Source organism: Podarcis raffonei, chromosome 2 (genome assembly GCF_027172205.1).
Source record: "Podarcis raffonei isolate rPodRaf1 chromosome 2, rPodRaf1.pri, whole genome shotgun sequence".
NCBI lineage: Eukaryota > Metazoa > Chordata > Lepidosauria > Squamata > Lacertidae > Podarcis > Podarcis raffonei.
Window position 1 is genome coordinate 5220581 of NC_070603.1, and position 20352 is coordinate 5240932.

The following is a 20352-nucleotide window of genomic DNA, read 5'->3' on the forward strand; positions in this document are numbered from 1 at the left end:
CATTGGACAGAGGACTAGAGCAAATCTTCCTTCCTGATGTGGTCCTTTACTATAGCACCTCAGCCTACTAGCTCTTTCTAGTATGAAACAGTTCTGAGATTCTGTAACGATAGCAGGAATTGGGCACATAAAATAGAAGGTTTTCTGGGGCTTAGCTATTTGCAGAACTGCGTGGTATTTCCCTGTGTAAGCATGCAGTTCTGTGTTGCTGGGATTTTTCAGAATATTGTGCTTGGGAGAGACACATAATAAGAAGTAATTATTGCATTCCCAGAGAAAACAATTGTGTCAGGTTTTGATTCAGGCTGGCACTGACGGATATTGCTCTTGCTATGCTCTTAGTTGTTCGTCTAAGCTTTGCTAGCTTGGAAGTCAGTTTAATCTTTTTATGCTGTTTATAAAAATAGAGAAGGATAACATAAAACATTTACACTGATATAGATTAGCATAAAAACAAATTATACTGACTATATCTTCACCGCCATACAAAATTCAGTGCAAATATAATTCAAAATCATTTTAAATTTTGATGGCTTAGATCTTGTTGCTTTCCATGACTTCCTTGCAGCAGGGTGATTATAATGTTGCTTTGGTTGGTTCCTGAAGGATGGGTTCAAATTTTTATATTCCACTTCTTCGGCTTATTGCATTGCTATTCATCCAAGTCATGTATCCGTAACTCAAGTTACTTTGCTGGGCTTTAATCTCTCTTGCTTGATAGTCAGTGCTACCCTCTCTGACCAGAGTTCAGTTCTTTACTGTTAGCATCAGACACTTTTTCTAAGGTGCTCTGAATTCTGTTGTTCTCCAGCCTAACAGATGGAGAGCTCATTAAGAAGGCCGTCTTCTGGAGTAGATGCAGCTCATCTAACTCTAACTCTGGCTATCTCTATTATAGATAAAATGCTTCTTAGATTTCAAAGCTGGTGGTGCCCTATGTCACATCCTTGCAGCAGCCTATAAATTCAAGAGCGATCAAGGATGGTAAGCATTTTTACTTTACTATTCTCACCACATTCCATGATAGGGTAGAGGTTTTTGGTTGTGTATTGGTAGGGTAGGAGTTCCTGGCTTCGTGCAGAAATGAATTGACAGATTCAGTGCTTGTAAAAGAGGTCATTTGAATGCATCTGAATGTTGCGAACAACAGTTTCTTCGCCTTCCATCCATTTTTCCCCCAGGGAGGATGGGGTTATAGAACAAGGACATTTTAGTTATTTAATTAAATTTATCTACCTCATCCTGCTAAAACAATATTCTTGAACTTGACACTCTCCCCTTCAGAGATTAACAATGTAAGAATCTGAATATAGTTTGCAAAGCGACAATGGTACTGAGATAGTGTCATTTCACAAGCAATGTTGTGTGTAAGGGAGCAACTTGCTGTTGTGGAGTCTTAAGGGCCCATCTGCATTATGCACTGAAAGCTGTATCATATGACTTTGAACAGTCATGGCTTTCCCCAAAGGATCCTGGGAGCTATAGTTTGTTAAAGGATGCTGGGAGCTGTTAGGAGACCAATATTTCCCACACCGAGCTACAATTCGCAGAGTTCCCTGTGAAGAGGGATTGATTGTTAAACAACTCTGAGAACTGTCACTTTGTGAGGAGTCTCATAATAATAACTTTAAGCACGCTGAGCAAACTACAGCTCCCAGGATTCTTTGGGGAAGCCATGAGTACAGTGGTACCTCGGGATGCGAACGGGATCCATTCCGGAGCCCCGTTCGCATCAAGGAGCAAACGTAACTAGCGACGGCAAGTCTGCGCATGTGCACGTCGCTTTTCGCCGCTTCTGCGCATGCGTGTGACGTCATTTTGAGCGTCTGCACATGTGCAAGCGGCAGAACCTGGAAGTAACGTGCTCCGTTACTTCCGGGTTGCCGTGGAGCGCAACTCGAATGCGCTCAACATAAAGCATATTCAACCTGAGGTATGACCGTATTTAAAGTTGTATGATACTGGTTTAAATGTGTAGTGTGGATGTGGCTGCTTGGAGACAGTGATATGAATGAGGAGTACAGCTTTTATGTTACCATTTTTTATATCTACCCCCCAGGATGCATTTGAGTTCACAGTGCTAAGTACTGCTCTAGCTTTGTCATAATCCACATTCAAATTTTTCATTGTGTGCACGTTGTGTTAAATGATAGTTAATGTTTAATTGTGTTTAACTATGCTTTCTTGTGAGTGAGCACCGTCCTGGTAAATATACTCTGAAGTCCCAGCTTTGCTCCTCTCGCAATTCTGACCATACTGTGCTGGGAGCAAAAAGCCTTGGGCTCATGGTTTGCTTCCCACAAAGAAACAACAAGGAATAAGCCAATAACAAATTTTAGGTAGCACTCATGGTCTGTTTGGGGAGGAATGGACCACAGGGCCAGGTTTCGTTGATGCAGTAAGCCAAAGCTTGTGGTTTGTTGCTTCTGGCACAGCCAGGAAGTGGGGGAGAAATGAGGTAGGAATTCTTGGGCAGCACACTGGCACTGAACTGTAGTTTAACATCAACTATAGTGATGTGTGAAGCAGGCCAGTTGATTCTGTGGCAGTTTCCACTCTTCCTCAAAAGTCTAGATTTGTAAAATAGAACATTTAAGAAACATGAACTCTGATTTTTATTAAGGTTGCTCTTTTCTTCCAATAAGGCGGCGTTTCGATTTCCAGAATCCATCACGGATGGACCGCAATGTGGAGATGTTCATGACGATCGAAAAATCTCTGGTGCAGGTAAGGTGATTTCTTTCCCTTTCTCTGCCCTTTTATGGATTTCTGGCCACCAGGTGCTCATCTGCACTATTTATTTTTCTTCCAGAACAATTGTCTCTCCCGACCTAACATCTATTTGCATCCAGACGTTGACCCTAAATTGCAGGCCAAGCTGAAAGACATTGTGAAACGGCACCAGGTGGGTGAGATTGCAGAACAGCATTAGCTGGGTATCACAAAAATTTTCAGAGGGTCATGCATGTCTGAAAATGGCTGAGATAGTGATATGCTTGTTTGCTTGGGAATTAAGAATAATATAGCAACACATCTGCTTGCTTGCCACGATGTTGTATGTAAGTTTTCATTTGAATAACTTGTCCACAAGGGACCATTAAAATATTAAAAGAAGTAAGTCTCTCCCATGGAATGGTACATGATAAGTTGGTGACCCCCTTCTACTAATGAATTTTTTAAAGAGGGCATTTAAAAGTTGGGAAAATACCACTGAACAGTAATGCTCTGATGGTGTGGGTACTTAAGCAATTCAGCACTCCTACCATGCCTGAGAGTTTACAGAGTAATGCAAAACAAAAGGCTCAAGGAGAGAATAATCTAAATAAGGAGACTGCAGGAGATAAACACAAGGAAAGCAAAAGATGTGTGCGAGCAGTTCCAGTTCCACATGCATCTACAGTGGTACCTCAGGTTACATACGCTTCAGGTTACATACACTTCAGGTTACAGACTCCGCTAACCCAGAAATAGTACCTCGGGTTTGCTGCAGGATGAGAACAGAAATCGTGCTCCGGCGGCGCAGCAGCAGCAGGAGGCCCCATTAGCTAAAGTGGTGCTTCAGGTTAAGAACAGTTTCAGGTAAAGAACGGACCTCCGGAACGAATTAAGTACTTAACCCGAGGTACCACTGTATTTTGTTTTTGTTGGGGAAGAGAACTAAGGGCATCATGGGAAAAGTGAGTTTTGTGCGGAAAGGGGTGCTACCATGTAGGACTTCCAAGTGGGGGTCCCTGTCATAAAGAACTGCAAAGGAGAACAGGTGTTTCAAACCAGTTCAGGCTGACCAAAGAGAAGTAAGGTCTACCTAAACTGCTTACAGGGTGAGATGCTTCACCAAACCTAAGTGGTTTTGATGCAGTAATGAGGTTTAAATAACTGTTTTAACTCTTCATAAGCAATTTGGGCCTCTTGCTAGTGTAGCATGGTGTTGAGGAAGACAGGTTTAATTGCATATAAATAACCTTTTCCAGATAGCTTTCATTCTGTAACCTGCCTCATCATGAGTAAGAGCTGTTCGACAGTGGAATTTGCTGCCAAGGAGTGTGGTGGAGTCTCCTTCTTTGGAGGTCTTTAAGCAGAGGCTTGACAACCATATGTCAGGAGTGCTCTGATGGTGTTTCCTGCTTGGCAGGGGGTTGGACTCGATGGCCCTTGTGGTCTCTTCCAACTCTATGATTCTATGAGGCATACCATGCTAGAATTCAGATGTTCTGGTCCTTATACACTCTTTTGATCTCTTTCCAGGGAACAGTAACAGAAGATAAGAACAATGCTTCCCATATTGTCTTCCCTGTCCCCGGTAGCCTTGAAGAAGGTATGGCTTCTGTCTATTTTCATTCAGTTGTAGAATTTTAACTTTCATCTTGCTGGGTCATCACTGGTTGTTGCATGCTTGATTATTCCACCCTGGGTTGTAGCTAGACATGCTGATAAAACAGTCAGTAAATTGCAGTGCTGCTTGCATTTTTTCCGGTAGGGGAACAACACGTGTGCAGCTGGAGTGAAAGAGACCACATTTAAAGCAGCAACAGTAGAAAACAGCTCATTAGTAAAGGGCGAGGGACTGTTGTGGTGGTGAAGGAAAGTGAAACATGATTTACAAATCATTTAAATCTAAAGATGTAAAATAGTACTCATATTTTATATAGCACCTTCAGTGTTTAAAATACTTTATAGCTTTTACTCTGCATATCCCAGAATGCACCATTCTTAGGCAGGATACTTGGTCCCCATTACAATTATATTTCACTCACTTCCAATATTTGTTAGCTACTTCTCTCGCATTATTTCAGGATATCTCGGCTGTATACAGCAGGCATAACTAACAAGGCGTTCTATAATACAGTCATACCTCATGTTGCGTTTGCTTCATGTTACGTACTTTCAGGTTGCATCCCGTGGTGACCCGGAAGTACCAGAAAGGGTTACTTCCAGGTTTCACCACATGCACAAAAGTGCTGAATCGCGCTTCGCGCCATGTGCACAAGTGCCAAATCGCGCCACGCACCTGCGCAGATACGGTGCTTCAGGTTGCGGGCTTTTCATGTTGCGAACGGGCCTCCAGAACAGATCCCATTTGCAACCAGAGGTACCACTGTAATATACATTAATATAAAACAATTGAAACAAAGACGTTTTTCGAAAGTTAAACAATAGAACAGATTAACAACATAAACCAATACTTAAAATATTCATGCAAATAAGGGTTATGCCTGGCACAGAAAGTATTGTGTGGCACCAGTCATAGGTTGTGGAGAGGATCTTCCACAACTGGGGCTCCATCACAAGGAGGCCTCTCTGCATTACCACATAATGTATCCCCCCTGCCCTGCAAGAAACAAAACAAAAAACCCAACCCCGTATCTGGAGAAAAGCCCCCACTTAAGATCTTACAGCACAGGCAGGTTGGGTAAGCTTCCCTAGGGTGGAAATTGCACAAATGGGATACCACTGCTACCTCTGCAGATGACCTAAGCTAATGCAGGTGCAGCCATTCTTTTACCCAACTTCCCTTACAGGGGCTCAGAATAGATCACTGTAAAAATGCTGCACAATACAAATGGTGTGAAATAAAGCCTTTCCAGAGTGGATTAATACCTTGATTGTAACCATCCATGTTTACTTTTTCTTGTAGAAGAGTGGGTTCGCCCGATCATGAAGAGAGACAAACAGGTCCTCCTGCACTGGGGCTACTACCCTGACAGGTGAGCAGGAGCAGAGTTGGCATCTGTCCACTGTAACCTTCTCAATATAGGTATAGGAAGCATGTTTTCCCCTGTGTATTGGAGTGTGTGTTTGCAGCTGATGCTACCAGTTTATATCCTCTGCTGTTTTTGTTTTCTCCTAGCCACTTCCTGTAAATTTTCAGAATGTGAATCTGGCTAAGTTTTTCCTGTTTCTGAAAGTGGGGTATAGATGTACTTGTGCCTTAATTTCCGCACCCATTCCTTGAAACTGGCTAAATTGTGCAGGAGAGGTTTTGAATCAACTGCTACCTGCTTTCCTTCATAGCTATGACACCTGGATACCAGCAAGTGAAATTGAGGCCCCCGTGGAGGACGCACCCACACCAGAGAAACCCCGCAAGGTAAAGGATTGCCTTCATTTGAAGTTTGAGTACAAAAAGAACTTGGGAATGGGTCACTCAAGGCAGCTGTCACAGAATGTGAGGCTCTGAATTCATGTTATGTCCACTGGGTCAGAGACATTCCTTTGAGCCTTTCCTTGTTGCAGCTTTGGATTGGGAAGTGGTTCATTTCCCTTCTTGCTTTAAGGTGCTCAGTGATGGGTTTCTTTTCTCCTCACATCAAGGTTCATGGCAAATGGATCCTGGACACAGACACGTTCAATGAGTGGATGAATGAAGAAGACTATGAAGTAAATGATGAGAAGAGCCCTGTCTCCCGCAGGAAGAAAATTTCTGCCAAGACTCTCACTGATGAGGTACGATGCTTTTAGAGAACTTCCATTTCTTTATAATACTTTTGGGATATCTTGAATATACCTATGTTCTAATGAGAGAAAAACTTAAGACCAAGAACAAAACCATCTCTGACCAAAGCATATATAGGAGCATGATATTTCAGACCCACCATTTCTGTGTCCACTTCTTGTATTATTTTGGTCTTTTAAATAGAGTTCCTCTGTGCCCAGCAACGCTTTTTTAAACATACAAAGTAAGGCTGCAGGATCAGAATCTCATAGCGCAGATTCATTTTAAGGCAAAATCAACCTGTGCTGTGAGATTCCAATCCTATAGCCTTTCTTTGTATGATGTTGTGTGTAGCGTGATCCTGAATGTTCACACTTGCTCGCAAATGTAAGAAGTGCCTCGCTGGATCCAACCAAGTTCCATCTGGTCCAGCTTTCATTGCAATAATTCCAAACGCCATCAAGTTCTATATGGTCCACCTTCTGTGTTCCTGTGTCTTATACCTGGCTCATATTCTGGACATGGGCCAGCAAGTCATTGCTCCTTTGCTCTACCTCAGTTCCTGTGCTCCACCTTCCCCCCCTTTAAACAATTAGACACAATTTCTGTAGGAAGGAGGCCAAGCCACACCTTTTCCCTGCTGTTTTGAATATGTGGGGAGTTCTCTCATATAAAAAAGCATCCAAGCTCTCAGCTGCCATCTCCTGCCTAGCAATAGATGATGTGAGGCTGCTTGTTGTGTTTTGACACACAAAACAGACTATTGACTTCCTGTGAACTGAGGTCTTCCAACTGTAATGGACTTGGTGTAGAATGTGAGGAACAGAAGCCTGAGAAATGTCCATTCACTGTTTCCTCAGCAGAAGCCGATCATTGCTCCTTCTGTACAGTTGCCTTATTTCATCTCTCTAGGTTAACAGTCCTGACTCAGACCGACGGGATAAGAAGGGAGGAAACTATAAGAAAAGGAAGCGCTCTCCCTCTCCTTCACCTACTCCAGAAGCAAAGAAGAAGAATGCCAAGAAAGGGTGAGGACAAGCTTTTCCTTTCCCCCCCTTGATTTTATTGGTTCTCTTGTGCTCCCCCACAATCCCATAAATTACATTGTCTTTAAAGAAAGATTGGAACTTGAAGTGTTCTGCAATGAGGCTTCCTAGTACATTCCTGAGGACACAGATTATTGGCAGATAATCAGCCCACCACGTCCACTCCATTGACTGATTACACTGCTGACTCCACTTTCTGTATGCAGCTGTGGATTTGCCACATGAGCACATGACACTTTCACCTATTATTTTCCTTTCTTGAGAATAAGCATCAAAGTGCCTTCTTACCAGAAGTGACACTTAAAGCTGGAAGAGAAACCTTTCTCCTTCTGGACAAAAACATTGATCATAGTGTTTGCTGTGCACAACCAAGTCTTTATGCTGCCCATACATAATTGGAGTCCAGGGTGTTCTGCTTGTATTAGTTTGCTGCAACAAGCTGATGGATCTCTCTCCTTACACGTCCCTCCACAGGCCTTCCACTCCCTACACCAAATCCAAGCGTGGCCACCGTGAAGAGGAGCAAGAAGACCTCACGAAAGACATGGATGAGCCTTCCCCTGTCCCTAATGTTGAAGAAGTCACACTACCCAAAACAGGTCAATATCACAGCTTTTGGACTTGTATAGCTATTGTCCTTTCCCGCTTTCCATATGGGTCCTGGGGTCACTAGGTCAAGATTGTACTAACCAGTGTCTCCACCAAAAGTAGTGCGGTTTCATTGCTTTGTGAACCAGTTTGATGAATAAAACAGTCCCCCCCCCAACTCCATTTCAATCTCTGTGCCTGTCTGCTCCTTACAGTGCAATAGAGGAATATATGAATCTTCCAGGAGGTGCTTCTCTATGACAGGGCAGGTGGGAAGAACCTTTGAGAATTTTCTCTCAGTAAAGTATTCCTTCCTTGTTCTGTCTTGCATAGTTAACACCAAGAAAGACTCTGAATCGGCTCCTGTGAAGGGTGGCACCATGACCGATTTGGGTAAGGGATATTTTTCCTTTTGTTATCCCGCTCTTGGTATGGGAATAAGTGCATGTTCTTCAGTGTTTGCTGGATATTAGGTAGCAATATTAAACCACAATAAAGGCTCATTGAGTAGCACCCCCCCCTTTGTTACTGTGAAGAACCACATGTTGGAGGGCATGAAATTCACTTCATGTGAGTATTGAAAACTGGTCACCCCTGAGTCCCGACTTGTGACTAGTGTCCTGAGATGCTATACTAAGGGCTGCTTGAAAGGTGACATTATTGTGGCAGGGTTGTAAAATAAGCTTGCATTGTGAGTGAAGTCCACATAGGTGTTTGATTTGCCCACGTGTATGCTTCTTTGGAAGAGACTGGCTGTTGGAGCTTCCACAGAAGCATAAGCTAGGCAGAGTAGACACCTAAGAAGTGGCCCCTGTAGATCTCTGAAGCAGGTTAAGTAAGCATGAATCAGTAAATCGGTGTACGTAAGCCAAACTGGCAAATGCAGTAATAGTAGCAAGTTATGCCTGAGTAATTCCAGTAGACCCTCAGAGCTGCCAAATTGCAACTGTCAACCAGATGTTCTAGAGAGAGGGTATAAGAAGCCAAAGGCTTATTGGCTGGAATCCAGAGAGCCTCACAGCTTGCTGTCTTAAGCTCAAGGGAGCTTTAGACTTGTTTTCATCAAACAACAACCTCCCGTGCCATATGGCAAATTGCTTTTGAAACAGTTCAAAAGAAAGTTTTGATATGTCATGGGAGTCAGCTGTTTAAGAAAGAAAGCAAAAAACTCCATTTACATGCCTCCTTGTGCGCGCTTAATTAGCAATTTGGACCCCAGTCAATAAATGTATTAGTCATAGTGTGTATTTAAAAATACTTGTGGGCATGTACAGAATAGATTAGCGCATGCATATGTAATACACACACATATAAAACAGGACATTAAACTCTTCTGCCACTTCCAGTTTCTAGCAGTTTTTACAAAAAGGTTTTATTTATAGCCTCATCTATGCCAAGTACTCAGAATGAGCTGCAATGTTTCAGCCAAGATTGATTAATATGCTAACATGTTGTCAAGGGGGCTCACATTCCGTGTAACAAATACAAGCCCTGGGGAAAAATGGAAGTTTAAACCAACAACAATAATAAATAATAAACTTTTAATAATATTTAGAGGGTCAGTGAAATGCAAAAAAAAAAAAACCTCCCGGCTTTCTGCTCACTAAAATACCTTTATAATCTCCTCCACCCTTGTAAAATATGATTGGACACACATTTAGGTATCTGCATGTACAGGAATCTCATAAGTACTCAACTCAGTGTAATACTGTCCTTCCCAACAACTGTAGAATGAGTACAAATCGGTCTACATGACTAAGGTTGCCTTTGCCATTTTTGCTTTCCAGATGAGCCAGAAGATGAGACCATGGAGACTGCAGGCAAGGTGAGCCAAGTCTGATTCAACTCACAGAGCAATCCTGCCCTTTAATTATGGCCTGGGGGTGGGAAGGTGAGGGCTGCCACTATGGTAGCAGAACGGCCACTGTATCCTTAGCCTGCAGTGTGTTCAGCCTGGGAGAGGAATGGAAAAACTCACAACCCGAAAATCCCTAAATGACATAAAAATGGCAAGCATGTTCTGGAAACACCACCAGTGGCAACCAATCAGGGGCTGTGTTGGTGATGACGCCCACATTCCTCCCAGGCACAGAGGGAGCCAATGGAACTTGCATCAACAGGGATGTGTCCTTAGCACACCCATTGCATCACCCCACAGGTAGAATGCAAGATGACACCACAGCTTCTGTTTTTGCCTAGTCTCCTGCTCTTTTCCTCCTAAACAGGCTAATATTCTGGTTCTTCTTTCCTTGCCCTAGTTTGGCCTGGGCAGAAGTGGACACAATTCCATTGCTTCAGTGCCGCAAAGATATGGAAGGGCACCTCCTTGGAGGCCTGTGACAGCACCCATAATTATGCTTGTGCCATAGCACCCTCTGAAACAACAAAGCACCCTTGATTCCTCTCTCATCACCTAGCAGTTTGTCTGTACACCTGCCTGCTGTCACCCTCTGAGAAGGACTCAGGTTTTCTGAGTGCTGCATGAACAAGCAATTTCATCCTAGGCTTCTCTTAAAATGAAGCTTAAGAACAAAAGTCGTAAGAAAACAATGGGCACTCAGGTTGCCTACTCAGGAGCTTTCTGGTTTCAGGATGAAGAGGAGAACAATGCTGGAAACAAAGGGGAGCAGACCAAGAACCCTGACCTACATGAAGACAATGTCACCGAACAGACGCATCACATCATCATCCCCAGCTACGCAGCCTGGTTTGACTATAACAGGTGCTCAAGTGGGGACCGGGGAGGGCTTTTCCTCTCAGTACCTCCATCCTTCCAGTCTGTTCTAACGCTTCCGTTTGATTTTTCCTCAGTGTCCATGCTATTGAGCGGAGAGCCCTCCCAGAATTTTTCAATGGCAAGAACAAGTCAAAGACTCCTGAAATGTAAGATTGCTGTTATAAGCAGTAAGGTCTGTTCTGGGATAGTAAATGTGGCAACCTTTTTCCTCTGGTAAGAGGAGGGCTGGGGGAAGTCTCCTTATTTCCTAATCCAAGGATTCCCAAACTTTCTTTCAAGTTTCATTCAGGTGGTCCATGGCATGTAGTCTTGCAGTTTGAAGCAGGGAGATGGCACATCCACTGCATTAAATACCGTATTTTTCGCTCTATAGGATGCACTTTTTCCCCTTCGAAAATGAAGGGGAAATGTGTGTGCGTCCTATGGAGCGAAGAAGCCATAGCCCTGCGACCCTCTCCCGGCTGGAGAGGTGACGCGCGGCTATGGCAAGAGCCTCTATAGCCGTGCATCACCTCTCCAATCGGGAGAGCGCACGCGGGGCTAAAGAAGCCCCGCTTACCCTCTCCCAACTGGGGAGGTGACGTGCGGCTATGGCAGGAGCCCCTATAGCCGCGTGTCACCTCTCCAACCAGGAGAGCGAGCGCGGGGCTAAAGAAGCCATACCCCCGCGACCCTCTCCCAGCTGAAGAGGTGACGCGCGGCTATGGCAAGAGCCTCTCCGCTGCACGCCTTTCCGCTGCTCCCTGACCTGCTCTTTGGGGCTGGTGGTGGGCTTCCCCCCGCCAGCCCCAAAGAGCAGGTTGAAAGGAACCTGAAGCCTGGAGAGCGAGAGGGGTCGGTGTGCACCGACCCCTCTCGCTCTCCAGGCTTCCAAGGTAGCCGCCTGAAGGCGACTGGACGCACCTTAAACGACACCTTGTTTTAGAGGGGGAAAACAAAAGGGGGAAAATTCTCCCCCTCTCTGCGCAACGCCTCCTGCCGCTTTGCTGAAGGGGCGCTGGGCAGGGAGGGGGGGATTTTTTTTTCTTCTTGTTTTCCCCCCTCTAAAACAAGGTGCGTCCTATTGTCCGGTGCGTCCTATAGAGCGAAAAATACGGTATGTTGATTTTTTTACTTGTATTTTTGTAGCTTCTTTTATTTCTTATGTTGTATGTTGTTGCACTACAGTTTGAATTCTGTGGAATAATAAAATGCCATATATAATAAATGACAGCAGTAACAAAGTACAATTAAAAAACATACATACAGCATTTGGCACAGTGCATTCCAATTGCTACAATGGACAGAAAAACTATTAAGTGGTCTGCCAAGACCCTCAGCAATTTTCAAGTAGTCAGTGTAAAAAAAAGTTAGGGAACCGTTATACTGGCCTCTGTAGTATATGGGAGAGAATAGGCCTTAATATCATGGGAATACTTTACAGGGTGACACGGGTTATAAATAGTGGTTCTGACTGTCATCTTTTTCTTTCTGCTGCACTTTAGCTACTTGGCATACCGCAATTTCATGATTGACACATACCGGCTCAATCCACAGGAGTACCTAACCTCGACTGCCTGCCGTCGGAACCTGGCTGGGGATGTGTGTGCCATCATGAGGTATGCTGAGAAACAGAATAGCCGAGCAAAGCCAGAAGGAATGTATTCAAGACAGAAGCGGCCTCTAGCATTCTAGCTTTCGTACAGGGCTTAGTGCAACAGGATTTTTCCTCGTTTCTTAGCTCCCATTGTGTTTAATAGCAAAAATTATTTAAAGGTGATGAAAACTGAACATGCCCTGTTGAAGAAGAAACAGAAGTTTTGCTTGAGAGTCTTCTTGTTTGACAAAATTGATCTTCCTTATCTGGCTGTTTGGCAGATAATTTGTCCTGGGGAGGGAGTCCAGCTCCTGATCCTCTTAAAAGCAGAGAATAGAATTTGCCACATGGCTGAGCTTCGGGTCCAACTCTGATCCTCTCATGCAGAGTCCATGCCTTCCTGGAGCAATGGGGACTCATTAATTACCAAGTGGATGCAGAGAGCCGGCCGACACCCATGGGACCACCACCGACATCTCATTTCCATGTTCTGGCTGACACCCCTTCGGGATTGGTGCCACTGCAGCCCAAAACACCCCAGGTAGTGTGAGAAGAAATTTATTCAATTTCATTTAGGTATTTTAAATGTTTATAGCTTGGTGGTTTAAAAATCTTCAAGGGGTAGCGTCCAAAACACATTAAAAGCAAAATGAAATTATACAAGAATCTAGAAACATCTGATAAAATGAATTAATAGACATTAATTAGAGCATCAGAAAATTGGGAGTGGGGAGTAATTGGGACAACCCAAAATCCCTTTAGAGAATGGTTGTCTTGGTCTGGGTTTAAAAAGCCAGGAAGTAGCAGGGGGAACTTCCACATTCATGCAAGCTAGAATCAATTTGCTAGCTTCAAATCATCCCTGCTTCTATGGAAGACTTCATTTCTTTGTTTCCTATCCTAAAAGATACATCAGACTGGGGCTTAGTGCAAAATTGTGCTTATTCTTCAGAGTCGTCAGAGCGATAGCGACACCAAGGCTGGACGAAAGAACAAAGAGATTGAAGACCTTGTCACTGAGACGGTGAAGGGGAAACCTGAGCTGGTAGGAGAAAGAAGTGCTTCTGGAAGGGAACTATAAATTGTCAGTGTTTCTGGGGTCTAAAAGAGCAGGGCTGCATGGACTTTCCCCTTCTTTCCCATCAATTTTTAGGATGCATAAGAGATGAATTGTCACATCTTTCACTTCAGGAGTTTCTTAAATGTTGTTGGCTATAGTTTACCTTATAGGCTAACTATAAAATTTCATTGTCAAAGGCCAAGCAAGTCACAAAAAAGAAAGCACCTGCAGATATCTGCCACTGAAAGTTCAGACCCATCCAAGAAGTGGACAGCTTTTCACAACAGATGTGTATGGTCGCTGTCCAACCATTGCAGTCTGTGTTGTAAATTGGCCACAAAAAGAATGCGGTGATGGACATGTTTTCTCTCTGGCTGTGTTTACATCACAGGGAGCTCATTCTTCTCTTTCCCCAGCAAACCACAGCTTCCCAACAGATGCTGAACTTCCCTGACAAGAGCAAGGAGAAGCCACCAGACATGCAAAACTTTGGGCTTCGCACTGACATGTACACCAAGAAGAATGCTCCTTCCAAGGTAAAGAGTGGGGAGAGGGTGGGTTTGCTGGTATCTGTTCCCTGGTTGGTGTACAGAGGGCCACCAAGAGACAACGGGTTGCCTCCGCCCACTGCCTAGACCATGCAGGGACACAGGACTGGGTAAGAGAGAAACAGCCAGCTCCTCTCCAGTTCTGGCCCAAGGCTGAGCCGGAGAGTACAGCTGAAGAACAGAAAGCCCCTCCACGGCAGGCGTGCCAAAACCTTACACTGAGAAAGAGGCCTCTAAGGACACGTGATGGTCAGATTATGGGGCTGGAGGCCTCCTGGTGACTGACCAGGGTTGTGTTCTAATGCGTGGTTTCCCCACAGAGCAAAGCTGCTGCCAGTGCTACTCGTGAGTGGACAGAGCAGGAGACGCTGCTGCTGCTGGAGGTGAGAGGACAGAAACATGATTAACTTCCCACAAAAGTGCCTAAGGCACTTCTTGAGTATTGCTTCCTCTTCCTGCCCCTCATTTGTCCTTAGACCACCCACACATACTGTGAACTGAGACACCGAATAGATTTTTGAAAGTTGTATCTCTGACTCACAAATACATAAAATATACAACATTTGTAACAACAGCAGCAAATTTCTTATACACCACCCATCTGACTGGGTTACCCCAGCCACTCTGGGCGGTTTCCAACAAAATACAAAGGAAGAAAACACAACATCAAACGTTAAAAGCTTCCCGATACAGGCTGCCTTCAAATGTCTACGAAAAGTCATAACATTTTCTTATCTCTTTGACATCTTGCATTGAGGGAACCACCAGAAGGCCCCTGGAGTTGGATCTCAGTGTCTGGGCTGAACAATGGGGGTGGAGATGTTCCTTCAGGTATACGGGACTGAAGCCATTTAGGGCTTTAAAGGTCAACACCAACACTTTGAATTGTGCGCAGAAATATGCATTTATTTAGGAGCTACACTAAACATGGGCACTGAATGTGAGCCTGGCCTCTGAAAAGCTTCAGGCATGTAGAACATCCATTGTGGTGCTGTTGACTGGCTGTTTCTGATCCTTGCCCTTGACCGTTCATGTCCAATGCGTCGTTTCTCTTCACTGCTTTTTAGGCTCTGGAGATGTACAAGGATGACTGGAACAAAGTTTCTGAGCACGTTGGCAGCCGCACGCAGGACGAGTGCATTCTGCATTTCCTGCGCCTTCCTATCGAGGACCCTTACCTGGAGGACTCGGAGGCCTCTCTTGGGCCTCTGGCCTATCAACCCATTCCCTTCAGCCAGTCGGGCAACCCCGTGATGAGCACCGTGGCCTTCTTGGCTTCTGTCGTGGACCCTCGTGTGGCATCCGCAGCAGCCAAGTCAGCCCTTGGTAATTCACTGGGGCTCTTCAGGCTCCCCCCACCGCGCCCTTAGGGACGGAAAGGCTATTAAGTCTGTAAATGGGTGCAGTTGTAGAACAGGTCTAGGACATCACTGTCCAAGAGACTCCTGGAAATTCTCTCCAGCCTTGTCATTTTAAGAGTTGACAGTGCACATATGTTAACAAGCTTTTCTCTACAGACTTAAATACTTCTTTTTAAAAAGGAAAGCTGTGGATCTCAGGATGCCAAATTCTGGGCCAGCATCCTGGGAACCAGTAAGGAAATTTTTGCTATCATTTATGTGATGCTAATACCCAGGCTGAACTTGGTCCCCAAACAAGCATCATTCTCACTTCCCCTCCCTCACCTTTTGTTGGTCTGAGATCTCTGAGTTTGCTACTTTCTGAAAGCCTAGCCAATACTCTGCTCCACAGTCTCATCTTGTAGAGGAAATGAGGGCACTTTTCACGACTTGACTCAAGTACAGTACAGGTATATGCTGCAGCGACAGCATCCATCGCAGATGGCTATCCAACCCCTGCTTAAAAACCTCCAAAGTAGGTTTACCACCTCTCAGGGGAGTTTGTTCCATGGTCAAACAGCTCTTACTGTCAGAAAGTTCTTCCTAATGTTTAGTCTGAATCTCCTTTCTTGTAACTTGAAGTCATTGGTTCGGGTCCTACCCTCTGGAGCAGGAGAAAACAAGCTTGCTCCATCTTCCATGTGACCCTTTATATTTTTGAAGATGGCATTCATACATGTGATGTTGGACTCAGGTGCTCCCCATAAGGTGTGAAAGTCCTGATAGGTGGAAAGTGCATCCCCTAGCACTCAGAAAGTAGACTGGGATGTCATGTAGTGGTTGTTGAAATGAGAAGCTCATTGCTGACAGAGCTACTACACCTGATCAGATGCAGTTCTTCAGCTCCTGTGTCCCCAGTGGCCTCCCGCCCAGCTCTGTTTCAGCTGCAACTCTTGCCTATCTCAGCCACTTCCTAGTGGGTAGAAAAGGTGCAATAGGATTTCTTGCTGCCCGCAGCACCTACACTGCAATGCCCATTTTGCCCCTCTCCCTGTATCCTCCCTGCACGCACCGTTTGGCCACCCGTTGCTCTTTCCGCTGACCCTGTGGCTCTCTTCTGCAGAGGAGTTCTCCAAGATGAAGGAAGAGGTCCCCACAGCCTTGGTTGAAGCTCACGTCCGCAAGGTAGAGGAAGCTGCCAAGGTGACAGGCAAGGCAGACCCGGCATTTGGTCTGGAGAGCAGCGGAATTGCAGGGACCACATCCGATGAGCTGGAGAGAATAGGTGAGGGGGGCGAGCGGGGCGCCTTCCGCGCTTCATCCCGTGAAGCGCCCTCGATGGACCTCGCCCAGTGTGCGGTGGGGACTAAGAAGGGTGCCGAGACGCAGGAGACCAGAGCCGGCCTGGCTTCCGGCCTGGAGCTCACACTCAATCGCCTGGCGCAGGGTAAGGGATTCCCATCGTCACTCTATCTAACCCCACCCTACCCCATCAGACCAGGCAGATCATGGGTTGGGCTGTGTGCCTCAAGCTTTCGCCTCCAGAAGCTGACAGTCTGGCTCAGGGAATGGCTTCTGGGGCCTGCCTTCTTGGGGGGTGCCTGGTCTTAAGCTGGAACTGAGCAGCGAGGGAAGGTGGAGGCTGGCATTTGGAGTTCTCCCTCTCTAAGGTGCTCCTGTCCAGAACTTGCCTCAGGTCTAAAATACCAGCAATCTGAGAAGAGTTTACTGGGCCTTAGTCTAGTGGGTCCCTCAGCTGTCATTCCTTGTAAGGGTGCTTGAGACAGGATCTCACCCATTCAGATTCCCACTCCCATTCATTCTTCCAATTCCCCCCCCCCTTTAGTGGGTGGGAGGGAGCTTCACTTGCAGCCTTTAATATTGGTATCTTTTTTCCTTGTCTGTTTCTCCATTCCTTGCTCAGAAGAGAGCTGCACAGATGAGAACCGGGCAGAACCTCCGTCATCGGAAGAGAAGAAAGAGGTGAAGGTGCGGCAGGGCGTGGATGAGCCCCCATACATGTTCAGCAAAAAATGAGCCTCCAAAATTTCCTGCATGGGGCATACGTAGGTAGGAGAGGGAGGAAACTGAGGAGATGCCTCATAGGATCCCCACAGGATGTTTGCAGCACCAGCTTGCAACTTTTCTAACTAAAGTAAGGCACCATGTTACCCTGCTAACAACTAACTGTCCCTCAGAGTCCTTCACTTCATTAATTTTCTGATCGCAATATATATCCTGGTCTACTTTCCTGGCCACTAGAATAATAACTGTAGATCCCCTGCTCCAGTTCTGAGACTTTTCCAATTGTGCCTTCTATATTGTGTGTGCCTGAGCCCCATGCCACAGCTAGGGGAAGGATTAAGAGGCATTAGGCAGCTGCTGGAATCAAGCCCTTCTCTCAATGCAGGAACCAAGAGAAGGCGCCCTGGAGGAGGAAGTGAAGGAGAAACTTGGAGAGGTGCCCAGGAAAGAGGAAGAGAAAAGCAAAGAGGCTGACGGCGAGAAGGAGATGGACAAGAGTGACGGGGACACCATGGGTGAGCACCACCTTCTGGGTAATGGCAAAGCTCATAAAGTAGCGAGTGAACTAGGAGCCTGAGCAGAGCTGGGATGCTGTGGTCACATGTTCTGAAGCAGGGGCTCCCTCCGGATGTTGCTCAACTACGTCTCATCAGTAACGATTGAGCACGCTGGCTGGGACTGATGAGAGCTGGAGTCTAGCAAACATCTGGAGGGCTACAGTTTACCCAACCCTAAAGTCTAAAGTCTCAGCCAGAGGTACTGTTAACTTAAATGCAGCACAGTATGCCACTTGCCTCCTAGAGGCATAAGAACCTAATGGGAATGGGACAGCTCTGCCATTGGAAAATCGAAAAGCTTGTGGTTAGTAGCATTGGTGGGTGTGAAGAGTGTTGGGACGGAAGGTGAGTTAACAGAGCAGTAAAGTAAACATTCCAAGCACAATTCAAAGTGTTGGTGTTGATCTTTAAAGCCCTAAACAGCTTCGGTCTTGTATACGCAAAGGAGCGTCTCCACCCGCATCGTTCAGCCTGGACACTGAGGTCCAGCTCCAAGGGGCTTCTGGTGGTTCCCTCACTGAAAGAAGTGAAGCTACAGGGAGCCAGGCAGAAGGCTTTCCCAGTAGTCGCACCCGCCCTGTAGAAGAGTTGAACAATCATATGACTTTTTGTAGACATCTGAAGGCAGCCCTGTTTCGGGAAGCTTTTAATGTCTGATGTATTGTGTGTTTTATATTTTGTTGGAAGCTGACCAGAGTGGCTGGGGCACAACAAATTCCTCTTCTTTTTATGATGATGATGATGACTACTACTACTACTACAGCAACTAGTACCACAAAGAAAACATCCACTCATGAATTTCTTGCTGTCCTTCCTTCCTTCTTTCCTTCTCTTCCTTCCTCCCCTCCCTCCTTCCTTCCTTCCTTCCCTCCCTCCCACCCATCCCACCTGTGCCTGATCAGCCTTTTGAGTGCATGAAAAAATGTGCAGTGATAAACCAGGCACTGAGGGATATTCCACCTCTTTCTAAGCAATAGTAGGCCAGGAGATCACGCACCCATCTGCCCATAATTTGTTTTTCTCCTCCTCAGCTGACGGGGAAAAGGAAAAAGAACCCAAGGATGGTAGTGAAGAAGGGCCCAAGGATCTGGCGGAGGCCGAGGCGGAGCGGAAGACCAAAGTGGAGAGGGACATAGGCGAGGGCAATCTTTCTACGGCAGCGGCGGCAGCTTTGGCGGCGGCAGCAGTGAAGGCGAAGGTCAGTGGCTGCAGGATTGGCTGGCTTCTCCATAGGCCAGATGGACGTGTGGGGTTGCCATTCGGACTGACCTTCTAGGAAGCAAATTGCTTTTATATAGTCATGCAGTTGCTAGGCTGCAACCCCATGGTAAAAACATACCAAGTGGGTTACAAATTTTATAAACGGCATGAAGCTAAACAGCAGGCAGAAGCATTTTTTTAAAAAAAGTTGAAAAGTCAATACAACAGATACAGTGAGGTTCCTAGTTCAGATCACACCTCAGCCGTAAGTTTCCTTGATCTCTTTAGGAAAGCTACAGAATCTCTTGGCTTCCATCCTTCCTCTGGAATATGAGGAAAATAGTTGCACTGCTATTGTTTGGATTATTGGCATATTGTATGTGACATGTTTTAGGCAGCCAACAAGTTAGCAGGGCCAGTAAGTTGGTCATGTTGCCATGCATTCAGGCACTCTGTTTTTGCTCTCTCACTTGGGTGACTCAGGGGTTGGAATTCTGAGCCCAGCTTCTAATCTGACAATCTCTCAGTCCTGCTTTAGGCATGAAGGCTTAAGGTGTGGGGTAACTTCTGAAGATGTAGAACGTGGGGTAGGGCAGTCCTCCTCTGCTGGGAAGTTTTGGTCTCTGGATTTTTCATAGAGTTCTGTAGGGCATGCTACTTCCAGAGCTTTGATCCACCCTCTCTCCTCTTTCTCTGCAGCACTTGGCAGCCGTGGAAGAGCGTAAGATCAAGTCCCTGGTTGCCTTGCTGGTGGAGACTCAGATGAAGAAGCTTGAGATCAAGCTAAGGCACTTTGAGGAGCTGGAGACCATCATGGACCGGGAGCGCGAGGCAGTGAGTACGCTTGCGCCCCCTTGAGGCCAGCACTGCTTACGCTGCCCAAAGCAGGTTGAGCCCCATGCTGAGATGCAACTTAACACGTGTGTGTGTGTGTGTGTGTGTGTGCGTGTGCTTCTGGGTTTTGTAGGAACTCCTGCTCTAGGTGCTGCCACAGCCTCTGTTTGTTTTGTATCTTCCCTAGTTGATGTGGGAATGTTGTGGATAGTAGGAGAGGATATATTGATTAAATATTATCCTTCCTCACTCAAGCTAGTGAGTCATATAGCAGAGCTCATTCCCCTTTACACAGCAGGAAGCTAGTTTGCAAATTCGTTTGAATCTCTTTAAGCAATCCAATCCGGCATGCCTAGATTGGAGTTTATTCCTGGTAAGCCCCCTTTTGTCCCCTCTTAAAAAGAAATA

At 45.8% G+C, this 20352-nt stretch overlaps 1 protein-coding gene across 8 annotated transcripts in view; it reads left to right on the top strand.

The window, feature by feature from the left end:
* SMARCC2 (SWI/SNF related, matrix associated, actin dependent regulator of chromatin subfamily c member 2) overlaps positions 1-20352 on the top strand; it is a 30146-nt gene that overhangs the window by 3822 nt on the left and 5972 nt on the right. For 3 of the 8 annotated variants that reach the window (XM_053371064.1, XM_053371119.1, XM_053371126.1), the window contains exons 3-26: positions 899-984; positions 2646-2727; positions 2813-2905; positions 4246-4315; positions 5636-5705; positions 6013-6088; positions 6313-6444; positions 7346-7461; positions 7954-8078; positions 8401-8460; positions 9855-9892; positions 10659-10789; positions 10879-10950; positions 12289-12402; positions 12768-12921; positions 13333-13425; positions 13857-13976; positions 14309-14371; positions 15056-15314; positions 16452-16775; positions 17253-17317; positions 17739-17868; positions 18942-19108; positions 19810-19944. In XM_053371064.1, coding sequence (XP_053227039.1) covers positions 899-984; positions 2646-2727; positions 2813-2905; positions 4246-4315; positions 5636-5705; positions 6013-6088; positions 6313-6444; positions 7346-7461; positions 7954-8078; positions 8401-8460; positions 9855-9892; positions 10659-10789; positions 10879-10950; positions 12289-12402; positions 12768-12921; positions 13333-13425; positions 13857-13976; positions 14309-14371; positions 15056-15314; positions 16452-16775; positions 17253-17317; positions 17739-17868; positions 18942-19108; positions 19810-19944 — 2775 coding nt within the window. The remainder of the gene's footprint in view (positions 1-898; positions 985-2645; positions 2728-2812; positions 2906-4245; positions 4316-5635; positions 5706-6012; positions 6089-6312; positions 6445-7345; positions 7462-7953; positions 8079-8400; positions 8461-9854; positions 9893-10658; positions 10790-10878; positions 10951-12288; positions 12403-12767; positions 12922-13332; positions 13426-13856; positions 13977-14308; positions 14372-15055; positions 15315-16451; positions 16776-17252; positions 17318-17738; positions 17869-18941; positions 19109-19809; positions 19945-20352) is intronic. The other 5 variants (XM_053371073.1, XM_053371092.1, XM_053371082.1 and 2 more) reach the window with 5 other exon arrangements.